The 22535-nt window shown below is 40.4% G+C and overlaps 2 protein-coding genes across 5 annotated transcripts in view; both read left to right on the top strand.

Moving 5' to 3' along the window:
• Positions 1-9830, top strand: part of TRERF1 (transcriptional regulating factor 1) — a 98374-nt gene extending 88544 nt beyond the window's left edge. For 3 of the 4 annotated variants that reach the window (XM_065751692.1, XM_065751947.1, XM_065751779.1), the window contains 5 exons: positions 4774-4862; positions 5680-5793; positions 6559-6747; positions 7236-7444; positions 8105-9830. In XM_065751692.1, the coding sequence (XP_065607764.1) occupies positions 4774-4862; positions 5680-5793; positions 6559-6747; positions 7236-7444; positions 8105-8423 (920 nt within the window). In that variant the 3' untranslated portion in view covers positions 8424-9830. The remainder of the gene's footprint in view (positions 1-4773; positions 4863-5679; positions 5794-6558; positions 6748-7235; positions 7445-8104) is intronic. The other variant, XM_065751861.1, reaches the window with a different exon arrangement.
• A 1820-nt stretch (positions 9831-11650) lies between these two features.
• On the top strand, positions 11651-16963 carry MRPS10 (mitochondrial ribosomal protein S10). The gene is made up of 7 exons (XM_065750774.1): positions 11651-11693; positions 13411-13469; positions 13573-13645; positions 14832-14971; positions 15402-15510; positions 16453-16542; positions 16831-16963. The coding sequence occupies exons 1-7, from the start codon at positions 11658-11660 to the stop codon at positions 16915-16917; spliced, it is 594 nt and encodes a 197-aa protein (XP_065606846.1). The 5' UTR covers positions 11651-11657; the 3' UTR covers positions 16918-16963.
• Positions 16964-22535: the final 5572 nt, after the last annotated feature.

Raw genomic sequence — 22535 nt, 5'->3', positions numbered from 1 at the left:
TTAGTGCTGAATACAGAGCTTCTTTTTGCATGGAGCTAGCCTAAAAAGAAACAGGTTTGGAATGGTGTCACCTTTAACAAACACAGCAAGAATGTCATTTTGGTGCTCTATGAAATACACAGGGTGATGTTATCATCACCTAAACACAGCTCAAGGTAGCAAATGTCTCGTCTCTGCAGACATCCACGTTGTTGCTCAAGGCTTTGTAGTGCCTAACAACTACTTTGACACGTGGGACTTAAGACTTTATCTCCAGTTTAGGCTCTGATGGTAATAAGCCAAGAATCTTCTGGTAGTCAGTCAGACAATCACAATGTTCAGGGTCATATACTCATTTCCAGTTATATTCATTGTGTCACTTCAGTGTAGAATCAAGTTACTTGCTGACTGTAGCAGCTCACTGCAGAGATTTGTAAGTAACAAGGACTCTTCTGTAATGAACTCCTAGCCAGGGCCTGAGACAAGAACAGAGACATGTCTGATGGCAGCTAATCACAAGAGTGAATGAAGGTGAAGATCAGATTTGATTGTTAGCTGGGGGAGATGCCTTGTGCCTTTGAAAACAACTCCATTGCAGTCCAAAGGATGGACATGGGGCTGGATGGAGGAGGATGTCAGCCCGTAGCTGTAACCAGGGTTCCTGGGGGTTCTTGTCTGAAGAGGTAACACAAAAGCATATGGTAAGCTAGTCCAGGGGAAGAAACCAGGAAGATGAAGAGAGATCCTAGCAGCCTCATCATCAGTGAGAGGTTCAATTGGCTGAGCAGATGAGAAATTTCTGCTTGTGTGGCAGAAGAGAGATAGTCTTTGCTGAAGCACATTCACAGTAGTTTTAATAAGTACATTATTGTGATGCTAGGAGGAGCTAGGAAACATCGTTTTGTTTAGTCTTTCACATGAGAAGATGCTAGTACTTGTACCTAGCACTGAGACCTGCGGACATTAGAGTAACTCTGCTTCTTAAGGAGGAAAATAAATTGTCTCTATATCGCCCATCAAAATCTCACCAGTGTGAATTTAAGCAACAGGAAATAACAAGACAAAGCATTATTAAGTAATGCTCTTGAATGCAGCATGTGATTGCAGCTTACATTGACAGCTATGTTCTAGCACTGCATAGCTTTTGAATTATAGTCTTTGTGGTTGATAAGCAGCCACTTGAGGCATATGGGAATTTCTCAAAATCTAATGTGTGAATATTTTCACATAACTTCAAGTGGTATCTGTTTCAGTTAACTCTTTGGGCTTCCTGCTCTCTATTCAGAAGTAACAGCTATCAGGAACAGCCACAGTTTAAGGTGGAGTAGACCACAATTGAGCATGGCGTTGAACTCCTGAGAATCAACCAATACCACAGGCAGTAAATATCCACACTCAGCATTGCCCTCAGACAAGGATGCAAGTGATAGCTTGTCCTTGAAACCTGTTGGTTTGTGAGAAGAAGTTGTACAGACCTTTCTGTTCACCAAGAGAGTGGAGCATGTTGACTGAGGGCTGCTTGGAAGAGCACCCTAATCTCTTCATCCTAATCCTTTGCTATCTGATGGAGAAGAGAAGGCACTGGAGAGACCTCAGTGCAGTTTTCCAGTACTTAAAGGGAATTTATAAACAGGAGGGAGATCAACTGTTTTTTTTGGTCTGATGGTTATAGGATAAAGGAGAATTGTTTAGAACTAAAAGAAGGGACATTTAGATGAGATATACGGATGACATTTTTTACTCATAGGTGATGCAGAAGAACAGGTTGCCCAGTGAAGTTGTGGATACTCCATCTTCAGAGGCATTCAGGACCAGCCTTGCCCATAGCAAAGGGCTTGGAAGTGCATGAGCTTTAAGGTTTCTTCCAACCCAAACCCTTCTTCCATTTCATGATTCTATGATTTGTCTGGACGGTGTATTTAAGGAAGAGAGAGGGAGCACATACCTAATACAAGAGGGGTGCTTTTTCAGATGCTTGATTTATTTTTCATTTGAGCAGTAGAATTTCTCAGGTCTGAAGTTCTCCTGCATTAAGGATGGCGGGAGAGGCGGCCTCTGAAATAGTGTGCCTCAGGCAGTCTGAAAACTTCTGATAGATGCTATAGGGCGTGGATCAGACTCAGTATATGCTGAATGTAATAAATTTGAGCTGCCTCTCAAGGGGAGCTCTCTGAGTGGAAGTGTAGTTCCCTCGAAACCCACAGATTGGGCCAAAAGCCCCCAGATCCTTAGAAGATATTTTTGTGAGTTAATCAGAGCAAAACCAGTATTTTAATATGGCAGAAATGTATAGTAAATTTTTAAGCATAAAGATCAGCTTTAAAATTTGATCTGTATTCCTAAGTCCAAAATTCTTTCTTGCTGCATTGCAGATTTCTCTATACACGTTCTGTATGTCTCCCTCAAGCTAACAAGAGCAAAAGCGGTTTCCCAGCAACCAGAGTTAAAAACAGCTTTTCTTCTGTTTCTTTTCCTAACGCAGGATTTATTCTATTAATTAGGTTACTTCCAATTAACCCTCATAATCTTATAAGGGTTTCTGCTAATACCATAGCTATTGGGGAAAATCTGCAAGGCTTGAATTTTCCATAGTTGTACAATAGAATTAGTTCAAAGAAGTGATTTTTATCATTATTATTATTATTTCAGGAGGGTGGGGAGAGAACTGGAGAGGTTTGCTGAAAACTAAGAAATCCATCCTTGGCTATTGTCAAGCTTTTTTGAACGTTATTTTGGCATAGTAGAGTAGGTTTCTGGACTGAATCAGTACATTTGCCCCTTCTCAAAGGGAGGGTGAAAGCAAATGACTGGAAGGCAGTGTAGAAAGGGAACAACGCTGGTACAGGAAGAGAAAGACAGCCATGCAGTGTGTCAGCAGAAAGATCTTTGGGTGATAACAGAATAAATAAAATTTGCTGCTTGAAGCCAGTGCCTTTTTCTGACACTTAGACAGAGAGCTTTACTGTAAATCTCTGAGGGAATAGCTAATGCATGCTTATAGCCAGTATTGGAAAAGCATACAGAAAACAGGTTGCAGAAAAGTTAATTGTGTAGTTTTCAGTACATAACAGAGTGGTGAGATACTCTCTCTAGCCTTGTGAGCCTGGGAATTGACACTGGAAAAGAAAACAGTTGCAGTTAATAATATATATATGTATTATATATATAAGATATAATTAGGCTTAAATAACCTGCAGAGTTGGATACCAGACATAGTGGCAAGCCCAAGTTAATTGAGTTCAATGCAGAGGCAAGCATTTCTGTGGAGAATGGTAACACTGATAGGAATATTTTGGATTTCTTTTCATGATGAAAGTTTTGCATACTCTCAGACAAACTGCATTAGAATCTTCTCAGTGTCATTTCAAAGGCATCTGCTTTATGGCTTCTTGTATATCCTTCTTTTAATGTATGTGATGCCTGCTCTTACAATCAAGACACTGGTATTTGATGCAGTAGAGCAAATCTGTGTTCCTTCTGTTTGACCGATAGTGAGGAAGCAGAAATTCATTTCAATTTAAATGTTGATTTTGCATTTTCATGGGCAGTTAGGCTGGTGAAGCAAACAGAATAATAATATTTGAAAGCTTTATATACAGCTTCCATTAACTGGTCAGGAAGCACTCTGCATGATTGTCATACTGCTATACCCTCTCTGTCTACTTGCAGCCTCAATCACACAGAATTTGTCTTACCTCAAGCCATACAAGTGAAAAGCTGCAAAGAGATTTTTTGAGAGTTAGTGTCTAGAGAATTAAACAGTACAGATGGACTTCTGTGTAGCTGAAGATAAAGCAGTGTATGTAGGACTAGGCAGAACAAGCATTGCATCTAAAATGATGAGCTCTGTGGTGATTAGTTAGATTAGGTCCATTAGTAAGTTACCTTGGGATTATGATGGTAGTTCTACATTGCCTGCTCTGGCAGGGGGGTTGGACTAGATGATCTCTAGAGGTCCTTTCGAACCCCTACAATTCTGTGATTCTGTGATTTGTATTTTACAACAGCTTAAAGAAAAACACCCACAAATCAGATGTTAAGACACAGAACATGGCAATACCACTGTGTAAGTCTGCAGATTGAGTATTATATGCTTCTTTGGTCCCTTTGTCTCTGAAGGAATGTTTTAGTACTAAAAAGTGTTCAGAGAAGGACAGCAGTCACGACCGATGGTGTCGAAGTGACTTAGGCTGATTAGACTGGAGAGGGGGAAAAATAAAGTGACAGAAGGGACATGCAACCCCAAATAGCATAGAGCTGATGGTAGAGAATGGGTTCGTGTTCTCTTCTACTTGAAGAACAAGTAGTCATCCAGTGAAGCTACTTGGGAGCTAGAAATCAAGGGAAAGGAGGTGGTTTCTTCATGCAGAAGGTCTATTAATCTGTCAAACTCCTTGGTAAAGGATGTTGTGGTGGCAAGAGACCTAATTAATTGGAATGAAGATTGCATCAGCACTTAGAAGGATGGTTATGAAATAAGCAAATTGCAACAGATTCAAGAAATCCCCTGAACTGCAAGTGGTCAGAGGCTACGAGAAGTTAGGGAGAGGCGTTATATTTGCTTGCCCTGATTTTACTGTTTCCTTGGCAACTGCCTGTGACTGCTGCTGGAGACAGAACGCTGGTTAGGTGGACTTGAAGTCTGAGTCAGTACTGCCATACTTGCATTTGGGTAGCAGCAGTCACAAACATATGCTTGAGGTTTCCCACTTCTGTTCTAGGTGCTACATCAACATAAAGGTGGTAGGTTTTTGTTGCTTTTAATGAATTCACTGTGTGTGTTGTATTTTTAAGGCTCTGACAAATGGACACATCAAGAAAGGAGGCTGTTCAAAGAGGCACTGTCCACCTACAGCAAAGATTTTATATTTGTACAGAAAATGGTAAGGTGGTTTCTGTTTTACCAACTCTTTTTCCATTTGCTGCATTCCGTTCCCCTTCAGTTTCCCTCCAGTGACAGACCAGTTTATTGCAGGCATAGAGCCAGTAGCAGATAGAAGGATGCCGTAAGAAGTGGTATTTTCCATCTGATGTACTTCTTTATGCAACTAAAGCACCAGTAAAAAGATAAAAAAATCTGTTCCTCTTGTTATTCTATGTAAAACTTGGCACATCTGAAATCGAAGTCACGGCATTGCGAGTGTGGGACACACACAGTGACCGACGAGTGCCTTCGTGTTCTCCAGTGGTTTCTTAATTTGTTGACCTGTGTCACAAGTGTTGTGCCTGGCACCAGGAAGGCTCGAAATGTGTTCATGAAGGGAGACTGTGTTTGAGCTTAATCTTTGTGCTGTGTCACAAAGCAAAAAGGACAAACTGTGCGTGTGACAGGGCAGAATTAAATAACCTTGGTTGTTTGCTAAGATGTTGGAAAGCGTTTGGGCTTTTGAAAATCAAATCTTAATTCTTGGTGATGCAGTACTCGTGAGCCATAAGTGTACATCCTCAGTCATTACCTAACTAGAGTCTGGAGAATTCCAGGGAAGTGTACTGGAGCTGAAACAGTCAACACAAATTTGACTGAGAAACACTAATTAAAAAAATGATTCTGCAAGAGCATTTTTGTTTGAATTTGAATTGCCTTTATTTGTCCAGTTGAATGTTTAGTAAATGAAACCTTCCTCTTGGAATATATTAAAGTTGTGTTGAATGAAAATGCAAACTTGAGATTGAGCTATTTCTGCAATTACTTAACTACAGGTTAAGTCAAAGACGGTTGCACAATGTGTGGAATACTACTATACCTGGAAGAAAATCCTGCGCTGGGGGCGGAAACACAGAACACGTTTAGAGAAGAAAAGAGAGGAATGCATGGTAAGTCTAGAAGAAATAATAGAAGTGTAACGCTTGATAATTTTGATGCTTATCTTGTTTTGAGCAGGAAGTTGAGCTGGATGACACAGGTCTCTTCTGACCTACATTATTCCATAAGTCTAAATTATATTCTGTATGATCATTATGCTATCTCAGCTACACTGAGGTTTTGTCTATTCCTGGACTGTAGTGGGATAAAAGCATTTAGAGCAGTGCAGTGTCTAACTCTAGTACAACAGTTATGGCTTTGCTATGGGTTAAACGGATAACCATCTATAATTCAGTCCTCTGAGTATGTGTGTGTGACCACACGTGTCTGAAGAGTGCTCAGACACTGTGATCAAACTAGCACTTATACAGGCTGGCAGTGAATTCATAGCAATACAGGGTCTGAATTATGGGTACTCTGAGCATTCTTAAGAGGCATGATGGATTTATTTATTTCAAGGGAAATCATTTAATTAAACGGTGACTATAGTGTACATCACCATCCTAAAAGTGGTGGGGAGTATTGCACCGTGGCATCTCTAGGCTTCTGGAGCCACAGCTCTGTACTATAGTTAGAGGGCATTTTGAGTGCAGCGGTGAAGCATCATTACCTATAATTTATCTGTGTAGGAGTGGTAGCTTCAGCGAAACCAGAATTTCAGCCAGAATGGGGAAAAACTGTGAACCCTGGAAGCAGTCTTGGCCATGTGCTGCTGTCCACTAGTGTCTGTACTTCACCATATTCTTAGTATTTCCTAAATGCTCCATCTGTTTCAGACAAGTGGAGAAGAGGAAGTGTTAGAGGAAGATGAGGAGATTGAAGAAGACAGAAAGGAAGAAAGGGAAATGCAGAAGTCTCCTGACCCACCAGCTATCCCTCTTGTTGGACCTATAGACCTGCCTACCCTTCAGAGTCTTTCACTTTCTTCATCTTCTTTCATCTGTGAAATGCCAAACTGTGGTGCTGTATGTGTGTTTGATGTCTTCAAATAATAGCAGGGGCTTTGTATCTTAACATACAGTGATTTTTGGAAATTGGATGTTTAGGTTATTCCTGGCCAGTGATGCCTGCAGAATATCTTTGGATGAATGATTTTGTCTGCTTTGAAATCCCTTATCATTCAGTAAGGCAGTGTGCTGACCTGTCCATAAAATTGTATGATGTAGGGATGAGAAGTGCTATATAGTACCAGCCCCGATCACCTTCTTATTAAATAACTATAATAATAAGATAGCTCATTGATTTTCCTTTATTGTGACTAAGTTAGTTTAATTCTAATGGGAAATAGCTGAGAGCAAGCAACATTTGAACAGGAAAATTGTCTGTGTGCGTTTCTGACACGTACGTTTGTTTTTTATAACCTGCATTTGGTGTACTTCTTAATGCAGTTCCTGTTCCAATGCAGTCTGTCTTGACTTTTATTTTTACTTCTCTCCACTGTGCTCCCCATCAGGTGTTCAGTTCCCGACAAGCACTAAATGGCCACGCTCGCATCCATGGAGGTACAAATCAGGTGACAAAGCCACGATGCACCATTGCAGGCACGAAGCAGAAATCTGGCACACAGAGCGGGTACTGCTCCATCAAGAGCTCACCTGCCCACAGCACAACAAGTGGTGAGACCGACCCAACAACAATTTTTCCTTGTAAGGAGTGTGGCAGGTAAGTGAATATAACTGTCTGCAGTACTGCACCACATTTGCCTATTTACATTTCAAATGAATAGTGTTGCAACAAACTGTGTTGCTCTCATGGTCTCGAAAGAACAGTTTCCCCATAAGATGTCATGTTCTCTTACCAAATTCTTCAGAGGTTTTGCATGACAGTTTGGAGGTTTGCATGACAGTTTGGATGCCTCCCCTGCAGCATTTAATCTAATATTCCTGAATTTACTTCCCCATTAGAGTTCCTACATGCGACACTGCAGTTTCCTGCTTCATTACAGACTTGCATGGCATGGGTGTGGTAACTTTCTCTATTTCTTTGCTTGAGTTTGTCCACTCTTAACGTGAGATGCCTTCACTTTCTGACTTTTGTGTAAGAATATAGTGAAACTAAGCTCAGGCAGATTTAGGATGTGCATAGATACTGAAGCAGTTGCGGGAACTGCAAAATAGCTTCAGCAGAGTCAAAGTAAGCCGTTCTGATGCTGACAGGATGTACAAATCTGGTAGTCTGTCCCTGAAATTCTCACCATGGCATTGCAGACTTCTATTTCAGGACAAGGAGGCAAATGTACTGATAGGTTGTTGAGTGTTTTTTGGCTCCCTTCATCAAAAGCAATGTACTTTTATCTGATTTTTTTTTCCTTTAAAATTTTAGAGTATTTTTCAAAATCAAAAGCCGCAATGCTCATATGAAGACACACAGACAAGAAGAACAGCAAAGGCAGAAGGCTCAGAAAGCTGCAGTGGCAGCAGAAATGGCAGCCACTATTGTGAGAACTACTGGGCCAGCTGGGCATAGTTTGATCCCTCTGGATCATATGAGTTTGGTTAAACACGTTGGAAATGTCGGCGACATCGATGACGATGTTGTTCAGGAGCTAGGTGGCGTCATGGAAGAGAATGAAGTCATGGATGCTGACCTTTTATTGGATGATGAAGATGCAGATCTACTGCAGGATGATGCTGAGTTGTAAATAAAGTTGTTTGATAAAGACAGCTACTGAGCACACCCTGAACGCATCAGTCAGGGAACCTGGACTGTTCGTTTATTCCCCACTGATTGTAAACTACCTGATGAAAAATGATAATTCTTTTATCCAGGTCCAGAAAAGAAATATGCTTTTTTTTCCCCTTTTTTATTAATTTGTGTTTTTTGGGGGGAAATAAATACTTGGTACAAATATTCTTATAAGGTGTTTTATCTGGGCTTATTTTGCTGGTATTTTCCAAGGCCACTAATCGGAGAGGTTCACGGTTCTGCTGTCATTTCCCTCGGCAGGATCTTTAGTCTTTAACTCTTCCAGGTTTCACTTTGCCCTACTTACAAGGATATCTTCACACACTTCTGGTGGATTTTTTAATTTAATTTAATTTTTTGCCTGCACTGGATCACTTCCAGCATCTTCTAGAAACTAAATGTCATCTTTATTAAGGAGATGATTATGGTTCTTTTTCTTTGTGCTGTCATTTTAAGGGAAGTAGAGAAAAAAAATCTGCTTTAACTTTGAAATAAATACGGGATTGACTGTATCATCTTTAGTATCACAGTACTTTTTCAGTTCTGTCTTGCCTTAATGCATATATGTTAGGCAGTTCGTAAAAGCTTTGGTTACACTGTACATTTTAGAGCTTCATTTCTAACAAGGCTTTGATCTGCTGATTTTAAAATGACCTAATTCAAGGACTGAAGAGAGATGATTGCGCTGTGGTTCACATCAACTGATGGGAACAAGAACACTGCCTGGGCAATCAGGTTGCACTGGAAATATATTTTGATGTGACAATAAATCACACTGTTGAATAGCCATCTCAGTGATTTTTAGGTACCTATTTTTGAGCAATGCAGGAGCTTATTCTCTTAATAGGCAAATACAGGGAGGCATTCTTGCCTGTGGAACAGAGATTGATGGAGTATATGCCTTCAGCATATGTTAGTTATTATCCCTACGCGTGTAATGTTCTTGTGCCATTTTCAGGCTGCCTCGTTACATCAAATTCAGTGTTGTTTCCTTCGTAAAACATACTCCAAAGGTGAGATGACGTTGCTGTTTAATTACTGTTTCTCCTCTTTCAGGCTCAGCTCTACCCACCTGATGTCTAAATCCTCTCATATAAATTTGGATTTGGTTTTCTACTTCAATAAAATCTCAAAATAACTGTACCTTTCAAAATCTTTAGCAAATGTAGAACCATAGGAAGAATTTGAGGTAGACTGAATGGGCCTTTATTTACAGAACACGAGCACTGACTTTTGAACTTTCACAGGTAGTAGCACTGATTTTCTTGTGACTCTTGCACAGTGGAGGAGTGTTGCTAATTTTATAAAATATTTTGTAAGAATGATTTCAGATCTTCCAGTTTCCAGTTTTTTTATGGGTGTGTTTTGGCTTTTTTTTTTTTTTTTTTTTTTTTTTGAGGTCTTTTTGCCACATTTCTAACATTTGAAGTGGGCTTGGAGATGGAGGATCTTATTTTCTACTGTCTGTCTTTTTTGTGTAACTATGCAAAGTGAGGGTAAACCACAGTACCTTTGTATAGGAGTACTGGACCACAATTTCAAAACCAGTGGGGCTCACTAGCAGAGATGTGACTTCTCTGTCGAAGCCAAATACACAAATACAAATGACATGAAGTTTTTACTTCGCATAAAATGTTTAGTAAAGAACAACCCTTCGGGAGAACAGCAGTCACTTCTCAATTTCAGGTTAGTGAAGTTCCTGTCTGTGTTGGTTTGTTCTAGTTGCCTCTGGGGGTTCAGAGACTTTTTAGATAGTTTTGACCAGAAGGTGGGATTTTGCTCCCATTGCTATGGAATGGATGATGTTCTCAATTACTGTGCCTGTGTGTTTCAGGAGATGAGGCACCAGCCTTCTTTCCTTTCCTGAACTGTCTGTCAGCATGCTCCCAAAGCAGTTCTGCCCATGCTGTGACAAATCACTTTCACAGGGCCCATGCAACCCAGGTTCAGCTGGCTGAATACTCAGCTGTATGCTGCCAGCTAAATCCCCTGATGGTAAATCTTGTAGCCTGCATAAGTCTTAGTGTTTGTAAAGCGGGAGCTCTTGTGACTCAGGTTGTCTTCTAGGGGACTGTGGCACAACAGTCTGCATAGAGCCTGCTTTCTCTTCCAAACCTGTATCATTTTGAATTTCAAGGATCTTTCTGAGAAAAGCTGCTATCTTGGTCAAATGGAAACATTTTCAGGTTCCCTTCTTGGTGGTGGGAAGAAAGCTGTGTGTAAGCAAAAATGGCCATGGAAGCGTGAGTTCTGCTTGAAGAATGGAATGAAGTACAGTAGGAACTTGTGGGCTCCATTCTGAAGAGCAGCTAATGAATCTACAGTGAAACCTTTCCAGCAACAGCTGGGTGGGTACCTGTGCTACACCTGGCGTGGATATACCCATACACGTGTGTCTATGTGCCTGGTTCTGTCATACCAATCAGCTGCCGTTGTACTGTTCGGCCATCGTACAGCAACCAAAGAAACCATTCACAAAGGAAAAAAGAAGCATATTTCTCACGCAGCACACGGTTTGGGCCTCCACGGCCTTCCCTGAGTGAGGCACTGGCTGCTGTTAAACACATGTTGTTCTCTTTGTACATATGTGGGACAGTTTTGTTTCAGACAAGCTGTTTTCTTATGGTTGATGATGGAAAAACTGTTCACTGTTCAACTCGGTCCTCTTTGCTAAAACCTGTACATACAGAAAAACGTATTTTATGAGAAAAAAATCTTATTTTCAGTATTTAACTGTTATTTTATTAGAAGACGGTTGTACATATTTTAGGCGCTTTAGTGTAAAAAAGCAAAAAGCAAAAAAAAAAAACTGTTAATTTTAGGCGGCAGAGGAAGTGACAAAATAAAAATATCGATGCGTTTCATACAGCCTGTGATCTGTGCTGGTTTCAGGTCCTGCTGTCAGCAGGGAACGCGTGTGACAGGCGGCAGAGCCCTGGCGGGCAGGGCCGGCTCTTTGGGGCCTCTCAGAACAGCCCGCGCTCGGCTCGGCCCGGCTGCGGCGCCCCGCCCCCACCCCCCCCCCGCGCGCGGCCCTGCCCGCCAGTGCCGCAGTGCGCGCCTGGTGGGGCCGCGGCTCCTCCCCGCCTGCGGGGGGCGCTCTTCCGTATGGCCAGGACACCGAGGAGCGGAAGGAGGCGGATGAGGCCGCGCTCTGCTTCCGGGTCGCGCTGCGCTGGCGGGAGGCAAGATGGCGGCGCGGTGCGTGTGGAGGAGGCTGTGCCAGGTGGGGATGTTTCCTGCGGCTGGTTCTGCTCAGCGGTGTCCCTTTGACTGCGGGTTAGAGTGCCGTGGCTTGGGGCCGCGCTTCTGCCCGCCGCCAAGCGTGTCGGGGCTCCGGAACGCCTTGTTTTGTAACTGTTGTCGTGACCGTTGCTCTGTTTGTAAGGGGGAGGTGACGGGGATCGGGAGGTCTGGTACCGAGCTCGCTTCTGCTCTTACAGCTTCTGGTCTTGAACCTACAGCGTGAAAACCGGGAGATCTCTTCAAATAAAAAGTAGTGGCGTTTCTGCTATTGTAGGCTTTTAAAAGCAATTGTCTTCTCGCACGTTGAGAGAATTTTATTGTGATCTGTTTCCCTTTGTGTTTCTGAAGCCCCAAACTCTTCTCCTGTGTGCTTGTGCTGGCTTGTGGACTTGCTCCCCTTGCAGGCACCCATCTCCTGCATGCTCCAGGATCTCCTCCAACAAACCCAGGCTGATTGGCACTGGGAAGGAGTGACCTTTTGTAGGAGGAAGTGTTTCAAATTGATATTGTTTTGATTGTCTCTTCTACATTTTATGACAGCCATTACCAAGAGGGCATCAGGTATTTAAGTCAGATAGCAAAAGAAGCTGCTGAAGCATTTTAGTGCTGAGTGTCGTCTTTGTTATGTGGGATACTCCACATATTGCTTTATTCAGATTTGCAAAGAGCTCTTTAATTTTAGTTTCACAGGAACTTCAGATTCAGTGCATAGTTGCAGTACTAGTGACAAAAGGGGTCTGTGTGTTGTTTGGATAATATACACAATCATGCAGTGCTATTAAGACTAGAGTTTGGTATGTGGGGTGGGGCTTTACTGCTTCATGTTCTATTTTATTTGTCTGTTGTACAAGGGCTGTAGCTTATGTGTCCTAAAGCACATCCTAAAGGCATCTTTGCCTGCAAATAACTTATCTATTCTCTAAGGCCAGGTAGATAAGGTAATAGACTATATAGCAGAGACTGTTGTGTGGATAAAAACAAAGCAGTGATGCAATTCTTGATTATTTCTTTGACCTGTCTGTTACAGCATTTTGCTTACCTGATGACTGCCCACTCTGTAATTTCCCCTTTGTCATCCATGTAGGTTCTGTGCCATGTGCTCACATACACAATGTAAGCCCTTTGCTGAATGCTGACTTCTACAGTTAGGGGCATGTCTTCTCTGACATGATGACAGGTGATGACATAGGACACTTCTCAACTGCTTTTACAGCAGAAAGTCTCACTTATGTTTATCTAAGGAGGTTTCACTGTGCTGTCAAAGTAAACTATAGAGAAAACATTACTATATATAAAAATGGTATCTGATACCACACAAAATGTATTTTCTAATAAAGAGTTGCTTTGTTATTTGTGTGCCTGGTTAATAATAGCTGCATACCATTGTATTATTTTTCTAATGTGTGGGATTTCTGTTGGTTGTTTTCATTTGATGATTGCTTGTTGCTTTGCCTTGTGAGATTTGTGTATGTGTGGAGGGGCCTTGTTGTTAGTTTTATTACTCCATTGTAGGTAATTCCATGCTCCTGTTTTCCTGTGTTTTCCAATGGAGCAAGCTTTAGAGTTTGACAAATTGCTGTTAAGGAATGCGTTGTGCTCTGTTGCTCATAAAAGTAACCTTTGATAAACCTATGTTATTAGCTAGCTACTTTCCAGAGAATTAAAAAAAAAGTAATTTGACCATTTGTTTTATACAGGGATCGTCTTTTCCAGTCATCTGTGCGAGCAGAATTACGCAGAAGCAATGTTTTCTTCCGTAAGTTTAAAAGAGCCTCCTCCCTTCAACTTTTCCTTTACACTCCCTCAAAAAGTGCAGTATCAGCATTTATTTTATGCTCTCCCCTTTACCATAAATGTAGCAACTTTGACTTGGTGGGAGTACGATTCTCTGGATCCCATGTTCCTGCTCAGGAGCCTAAGATTAATCCTCTGGTAAGTGTTTCATAGAACAGGATATTGTATGTCATCATAATTATGAGGAGAATAGAGAGAAGTAAATCCCTCTATTTCAGCTTATTTTTTTATTTATTTACTTACTTATTTTTTAAGTCTTGATGATGTCAAATTGGCCTTAGAGTAAGACACAGTTTAGATTATTGCTATTTGAGATTTTATTTTCAGCATGATTCCTGTAGCTCACAGTAGCCTCTTTGTTGCTTTCCTCCTTCATAGTGTCTGTGTTTTGGCTTTAGGAGAAGAACCATGTTGATAACACACCAGTGCTTTAGTTACTGCTGAGCAGCACTGTACAGTTTCTCAACTTCTCGTACTGCTCTGCCAGCAGGGGGCCTGGGGGGCACAGGGATAGGGCAGAACCAGGGCAGCTGACCTAAACTGATCAAAAGAATATTCCATGCCATAGGGCATCTCGTTTCCCCCCAGTTCATTCTCCACTGGGAGAGGGCAGTGAGTGAAAACCTTGTGGTGCTGAGCTGTTTGCCAGGTTCAACCACAACACAAACCCAGCCTTCCTGCCACATCTGCTGCATGCTGGAGTTATTGCTCTGAACTGCATGAGAGTAAAGTAGGGCTTTTCAGATGAACAGTGAGCCCAGGCCATTAGAAATGAATGCTCAAACTGAGAGTCATAAAATTGTAACTCAAAAGTCACAGACTTGTAACCTGGACAGATAGAAAGGATAATATGCCTGGGGAAGACTGGTAAATTTAAATAGCCTTATTTTAGGAAAGTGACAGTTCTTGTACCTGACCATAATGATATCCAAGAAGGGTTTGAAAATGTCAGGTATTTTCACACTTTTATTTAAAATGCTTATAGTGCTGCTCCAGACTTGCTTTAACAAGTTTTATTCTTGCCTTTGCAAGTTTGTCCTTTTAGCTGGCATTCCCTTTCCATTTTTGATTGATAAATTCTCCTGACTATTCAGAAGTTAGGTTTCCCTTCACGCTTACCATGGACGATAAGATGAAGCATTATTGGTAGAGATTAATACAGTTACCATCCTGCAGGTAAATATCAAATGAGCAGCCAACAGTGTGTGTGTGTGTGTTTTTCCTCTTTTACAAACGGGGCACACAGGCTGAGAAGATATGTAGTGATTGGATTAATAAAGAAGAATGTGGAGTTATAACACTGACCTTTTCTTTAAAAATGCAGGTGTCTGTTTCAGATGAACCAGAAATACTGTACCGGAGGCTGTCCCTTTTAGTTAAAGGCCATGATAAAGCTGTGTTGGACAGCTATGAATTCTTTGCAGTGCTTGCAGCTAAAGAACTTGGCATAACTGTTGAAAAAGTGTAAGTAACCTGTCTCTAGCATGATGTAGTGTCAGATGCTTTTTACATGATCTACTCAATCGCAAGTTCTGTGCTCACAAGTATTTCCTTTTTCAGAAGAAATGAGTGTAATCTGACTTTCCTTCTCAGATTATAAATCTAACACTTCCTAGATGGTAGCGTGGTGATAAGAAAGCAGAAGCAGTGCGACTCGCAGCGCTGCCGTAGTGAGGCTGTATGTTAACTGCGTGAAGGATACCAGGAGTACTCTTTGTTACAGCCATCAGTGCTGTAGCATTAATAAGAAACTGTACCAGTACCACCTGCTGCCTTGTGGATCTTCTGAATGTTAGATAAGAACAGAGATTTCACCATAATCTCAGATCATTTATACTAATGTTATTTATATAAAATTCAATATTACAACATTTTCTCTTTGTTCTTTGTACAGAGATAGACCTCCAAAGACGATAGAACGACTTACCCTTTTAAAATCTGTACACATTTACAAGAAGCACAGAGTTCAGTATGAAATGAGAACGCATTACTTGTGTTTGGAGGTAAGAAAGATGTTAAAGGAAGAAATATTGATTCAGTTAGTCAGGGGAGATGAGTGCTGGGAATGTAGTAGAAGAGAGCTGACCTAGGTACATCAAAGGTAGCACAAATTATTCTGAATGTATCCCCTATCTAATTTTTGCCTACAAGGCTGATTTTGACCAGTGTATAAAAGAATGATTTGAGAATAAGGGAGATATCACAGTTACCTTTATGTTTTACGCTCTCGATTTCCACTAATCTGTGGGCTAAGAACTTCCTTAAGGAAGGGAAGGTGCTGCAGGTCATTGCTAGTTCTGTTCTCCATGAGTTTGCCTGATTAATTGGAAACGCTTTTGCCCTATGCAACATCATGTGACAAACTAAAATTGTAAGGGGAGAAATACCAGAAAGGAAGTGTGTGCAAACCACCAGCTCTGCGGCTGGTGACGAAGACTTATAGATGGTTTAGAATGCAGCTGTGGTTGACTTTCTTAGAAGAAAGGTTTACTGCCAGAATTTTGTGGCCTCTGGCTCTATTACAGTGCAGTTGTACAGTGCTTAGTAAAATGTGTCTCTGCCCTCAGTCCTCAGACAGTGGAGCAGTGCTGATGGCTGCCCACAGACCATAAGCACAACTTGTACTTTCCAAGGGAAACTAGAAAATCAAGAATATTATAGAGTTCTGGAGTTGGGTTATTTTCTATCCAGCTTGAATTTTGAAGGTATAAAAAAGCTATGAGTTCTTGCATAACCTGCAGTTTGATCTGATACCTGCAGTATTAAGGGCCACCATTTCTATCCTAATCCATACACGTGAGCACACAGTATACACAGTTGTGCACGAAATTTGCTTGGACCCACTGCAAAAACTAGAGAAGCCAGAGCAAACTCCTTCTTTCTCGTATTCTGTTTGAAGTATTAGTAATAGTCCACCATTAAAAAACACATTACTTCTGTTTTAGTTAAAACACCTAACGGGCAGTACTGCTGCAGTGTACTTAGAGTATGTTGAACGAAACCTACCCGAAGGGGTTGCCATGGAAGTAAAAAAGGTAAGTTTCCATCTCATGTTATTAACTGCTCTGTTAATGTGTTAACATGCTGTTAACCAATTAAGTCCAGATGCGAGTACTAATAATTCCTGAAGTCTTTTGAAGTTGAGGAAACACATACAGTTTTGTTAAGACCATTTTTACTATTAGGAGGAGGCTGTATTACTTAAAAAACGTCACTAGGTGGCACTTCTAATCCAATAAATATCTGAAACCAAAATAAACAGAGTGTAGGAGTTAGATGTTAACTAGTTGCTATAATAAATTGTTTCCTTGCTTCCCTACTAGACTAGGATAGAGAAAGTACCTGAACACATCCAGCAACCAGTGTGGGATACGCTACCTCAAGTAGAAGAAACAGAAGTCAAATCATGAATTCTCCAGGTACTTGGCTGTTAGTGCTGGAACTAGTTGCTCATATCAACCTCTGATAAATAAAAGTTTTGTTTTATAAAATGATCATAGATATTCTTTTTTTACCGAGTTACTCTTGATCCAATATAGCTCCAGAACTTGTAAACCGACTGAACATCTGTAAAGTGAAGAAGCTTGTCTGCATGCTCTGGTCAACAACTGTGACCATCTGTAATGTTTTTAGAAAGTAAAAATCTATTTATAAATAACCTAGATCCCCATTTGATAATGAGTGGCTTCTGAATTCTGAAATACCTAGAAAATCCTGCTCACATTAGTGTAATGTTTAAGGTAAAGGATTCCAGACTGTTAGATGTTTTTTTAGTAAGCACTGATTTGAAATAACTAAATCCCATTTGCACGTGCAGCTTATATGCTTGTGGAGTTACCGTTAGTTACAGTACCATCACATATTAACGTGTAATAAGTCAGAAAATGCAATCTTAAGGAACACTGAGGCATAATGAGACTTCTAGGCTCTTATAGTTCTAATAACCTCATTTCCAGTATTTTTACTGTTTGCTAAAAGAAGAACACATCAATTCCAGTACTAATGTGAGCTTTCTACAGGTTTAAGTCTCTGATTTTATGACGTAGCTGTAGGACCACATTGATAAGTAAATGGATACTAGAAAGTGTCATTGTACATAAGACCAACAGTGCATTAAATGCTTTATTTCACTGCAGAGAAAGGTGTAGCCTTTTTCTAAAGTGGTGGATTGGTTATTCAGGAAACCTAGTCTGGCTGGACACTGGCTATGCTTAGAGGGAGAAAAAAGACTACAGATAGCAAAAGGGTGCTCAACTGACTTGAAGGCTACTTCACTGCAAATCGAAAGAGATAATGCTAGGTGCAAAACAGTCAGTGACTTCAGACTGCATTAAGCTCTTTGGCTTTACTAGGTTATCAGGTAGGACAGAGCTGTGGAGATCTACTTTGGCTGTAATGTAACTGCTATTAAAGTAATTTACATAAGGAATACCCTGGACCAGCCAGCCAAAGAGCTTGGACCATACTTGCCAACAGTACTCAAAGTCACATTCACAAAAGAAAAGAAGCTTAGTGTTATTATTAGACAGAAGTGCACAGTCTTAATGGGAAGTAGCTGAAAGATGGGAAACCAAGCTTGTGCTTGAAGATCAGCTGTGTTTTCTAGTTGTAGAGTAGCCCAAAGCTGTTTTAGGATGGATGTTTCAAGACAGTAAAACTAGTATCATTCACGACAGAAGGGAAGCTGCCTGAGCATATTCTGCAACATGCCCCAGAAAACAAGAAAATGTAGTTAATCAAATCCCTTAGGAGAAGATACACTGCCTAGTTATCCCTTGAAAGTATTTGCTCTCCACAATTTCAAGCTGTTCCTCCTTACAGTAGTAAAAGCACTTCTTAAAATCATATCAGATATTATGTAACAGGAAGGAAGATACTCTGAGCTGACCTGGTTAAATAAAACTGATGCTTTAGAAGAACAGCTCCTTTCAATTCTGTATGATATTTTCATCACAATTTGCCATGTCTTAATTTTGCATAAGCCACCTGACAAATCCCAGCTGTATATAGTATCAAAATGCACTTGTGCTCAGTGCTGTCTTCCACCTCTTAGTTTGATGCTTAGTAAGGTTAAAGGGTTGTCTCTTATTGTCTTTGGTGTTCTATTCTGGGCCTCCAGTTCCTGGCTGAATGGCCAGTCAGTGTGGCTTTTCAGTTGGCTGACAGTTTTAATTGTCAGAGTTTAATAGGATCAGACTTAGCTAGCAGCTGCAGTAAATATTAACCCACATAAGCAGCCCCCAGGCAGGAAGGCATACTTTAACTTTGGAAAGGTGTTACTACTGGAGAATTTTTTGCCTGCAGCCTCACCATATACCAGGGAAAGCCAGCCTACCTTTAAAGGGATCTCTGGACATCACCGATGTTTACAGTACTGTACTTAACAGCTGTTGCAGATTGCCTCCACCCTGAGAAAGCAGAATTGCCTGTGCAGAGTCTGATTGTTACAGGACAGTACTTAACAGCACTGCTGTGTAGGCCAGACTTCTCATCCTTATTTTTCCCTGCACAAAGCTTTTTTCTTTTGAAGATTGCAATCCTTCATTACCTTCCCTCCATGATTAGGGATTTCCAAAGGCACAGCAACACCTTTATCTCTGGTTATGCATTTGCATAACATGTTAACTGCAGTGTGTTCTGATCACTTTTTTCCCCCACTGCTGTGGTTTCTGACTTTCACAGCAAATTCCTGATCCTCTCAAGAGCTTTGGATTAACCATGTTGTCAGTAACCCTTCCAATTCTTTACTTCTTTTCCTGTTCTTTTAGTACACATTTCTACAGCTTTGCATTTTTGCTGCTTTCTTAGCAAGTGCTGAAAGCGACGTTGCAGTCATCGTTCCACGTCTTTTCTCAAGTCCTTTTTACCTACCAACCATCTCCTCTGATTTTTGATTAAAAAAAAGTCAACTTTTAGAGGAAGTTCACACTACTATTACACATCAGTATTTGAGCATGCTGTATTGTTTTCTTTTAAGATGGATATCCAAAGCTTAAATGACACCCAGACAGATTTGTGATCAGTCTGAAGTGCCTGCTTTTGCATTCATACAGCAAAATCACCAGGATCGATGATTTCATGCCTTGAAGTAAAGGCAGTGTACTCCACACAGGATTTTCTGCACATCACAACAAAATATTCCTACATTTTGAGAGCTCCAGACTGAGTCTGAATCAATCAAGGCACTGTCAGTATTGCTGTACGTATAAACGAGCACTTCCTTCTTTCTCTACCCTCTTGTTGAGGTTTTCAGTCATGGAACTGAACTGAATCCTTAGCATCAGTTCAAAATCAATTCCTTTTTTTTTGTCATTACAAAGCTCAACTTCCAGTATGTGGTAGCGCACAGTTTCACCCTGTTAACCAGAACACAGATTCTCCATCTTGCTGCTCTCATCTCTATCTGATACTTCATTAGCCCCATCTAACAAACAAGTATTAATCCATGTCAGTCATTCAGAGGGCCAGACTTTAAAATGTATAACCTAATTCTTTTTTTTTTCTTTCTATACAGTCTTATTATTTATGAACTTAGGCAACAATAAAACAATAAACCTTCCAACTTTTGCTTTTCCACTGCCCAGTTCAGAATTCAGGTTTCCCTCTGTTCCATTGCATATAAATAGGCACTTGTAGTCTGAAATCAGTTCTGCCCCTTTGCATGTAACTTAAATTCCAGCCTGCAGTACACTCTCACCGAGCAGTTTAGAACATCTCTTATGCAAGGGAACTGAAAATGCTCAAGAATGCAGACAGTTACACAATGAACAAATATTCACCCATACTTTAAAAGCTGAGACAAACAACACAAACCATTGCTTTAACAGGAAGAGAACAGCAGTGTTTTTAAAACATAGTTCCTTGCAATCAGAGTGCTACTTTACAACCATCTTCAAGCTTTTTTAGGCAGATTTCTAGCATTTTCTGCCAATGTGAGCAAATAATTTTCCATAGATCAGAAAACAGGTGCCAGTATAAAGCTGTCCTGGAGACCCAAACAGTGGTAGTAAGTATTAAGAAAAGTACCATGAAAGCAGTTCCTAATATGACAGAGACCTTCAGCATGCTATCAGTAGGACTTTCTCAGTCTAAATAGAACTGGGTTAATGCTGGCACTGTAGGTAAACAAGTCTTCAAGTCCATTCGGTCTTTAGAATCATTGGTAAATGTAAGTTGGATTTCCTGATGCAAGTTCTTCTTCACTAAAGGCTGCCAGCCCACTTTGAGGGTCGAGAATATACAGACTCATATATTACATAAATAGTTTTATAAACAGATGCTTCATTTTTTCAGGTTTTCTGACAGGCATGCATAAGCCAACCATAATAAACTGATTGGACACTCAGAGGATCTGAGTGTTTGACAGCATATAAATGTGTGTACCATGGTAGTGCCTATATATACCCCACATCTTTCAATACAGGCAATTGAATTTACTCAGGTAGCTGCATGCAGTGCATGTAAAGTTTGCACAGAAGAGTGTTTTAGAAGATCCATTTTCTTACAGCCTGGATGACTGCATTACCAGGTTTTGTTTTTTGCTTCTGCTGAGAAAGAAATCACTATCACTATTCAATCCAAATTCCTACTGTTCTTTAACAAAGAAGTACCTTTATTTGGAAATGCTATTTATTTAACTACAAAAAATGTGACTTAGAAGAATTATACTTCGTTCTACTCAGTTAAAATGCCTTTTGTAATGCTAAGGATTTACAATTTGTAGAGCAAGAATACAAGTCACTCTTGTGACACAGCAACACAAAAGATTATTATAAAAGGAACTTGGTGTTTCTTCTGATGCTTCTGGTATCCACCATCTGTTCTCTCCTTTCATTTTTTACTTTTGTCCCCAAACATTGAATTGAAAATCAGACTTTTGAGGGTAGTTTGTAACCCAGTTTTTATCACAAAAATACAGATTGAAAACTGATCTTTCATTGTGTCACTCACGGGCTTCAGGGCTGCATCAATACAAGAACTTTACACTCCTTTTTCTTTAATAAACATATTTATTCTGTATATTCTATTCAAAAACAGTAGTTAAAATGTCTTCGTGTCAGGCAACGGCATATAATGAAATCTCATATAGGTCTAATGCCATTCATGTTTTGCCTCATATTTTCTTTCTATCATGTGGGAGAACTCTGGGAAAAATGTCTTTTTTTTTCCTATATCTTCTGCTCATTCTTCTGACTTGACCTCTCAGGCAGGTTCCTGAAGTTAAAAACAGGTAGCAATGTAAGTGAAGGACCTCTTCTCTGTTCTTGTTAAGTAAATGAGTGGACATCCATTAAGTGTGCTTGACAGAAACTGTCTACCAGTGCTTACACACCTCATCCAATTAATTTTTAACCCTCAGAGCACTAGAAGTACAGTGAAGAAAAACAACCCCTTCAAACCAAATAGCATCATGCCAAATTTTGTTATTTGAAATGTAAAATTCATTCTGTTTTTAAAATGTTCTGTGTGTATATTCTAAAGCTTGTTGTGTGAATTGAAAATATATCATCCTGAAAGTCCTTCAACTGAACTGACCTGGTGAAACTGCACACCCTAAAAGGTGTGCCTGTGAGAGAGTAGAAAGTTCAGGTGGTTTTTGTGCTGTATGTTTCATATTTTGAGGCAGCAGCTGTCAAACTTAGTGATCAGCAATAGTTAGGAAAGCGGGAGGTTCTGCCACAGCTCTGCTTTTGGATCTTCACTGTTATTTCCCTTTTGTTCTCTGCATTTATGTGAATAGCACATCAAGGTAACGTCAAGATACTGATTGTCTTCGTGTAAGGGAAAGAACAGGAAGGCAGCAGCAAGTGCCAGGTACTGTCGGTGATGGACGGGATGGAGAGCAGAAGGTAGGCAAGCACAGACTGTGGAGAAGAAACGAACTGCCTTGCCTTCTGTGTTACTTAAGATCCCTGTCTTAAGAGGTCTGTGTCTTCGTTATGCACAACAAAATGGTGTATATGAAATAAATGGGAACTTAAAATTCCCTTCTACCATCTGCGGTTTAAGTGACGATACATTTATTTCA

Source organism: Cyrtonyx montezumae, unplaced genomic scaffold (genome assembly GCF_038088225.1).
Source record: "Cyrtonyx montezumae isolate F1298 unplaced genomic scaffold, pur_monq_1.0 scaffold_0, whole genome shotgun sequence".
Classification (NCBI taxonomy): Eukaryota; Metazoa; Chordata; class Aves; order Galliformes; family Odontophoridae; genus Cyrtonyx; species Cyrtonyx montezumae.
Note: the sequence above shows the minus strand (reverse complement) of the source record. Positions and strands in the feature narration are given on the sequence as shown.

What these genes read in the sequence shown, in the direction of transcription:
- MRPS10 (XM_065750774.1), top strand. Translation starts at nt 11,658, where the DNA reads ATGGCGGCGCGGTGCGTGTGGAGGAGGCTGTGCCAG. An exon ending in TGTGGAGGAGGCTGTGCCAG is followed by an intron (nt 11,694 to 13,410) that starts GTGGGGATGTTT and finishes TGTTTTATACAG; the next exon opens with GGATCGTCTTTTCCAGTCAT. An exon ending in CAGAAGCAATGTTTTCTTCC is followed by an intron (nt 13,470 to 13,572) that starts GTAAGTTTAAAA and finishes CCATAAATGTAG; the next exon opens with CAACTTTGACTTGGTGGGAG.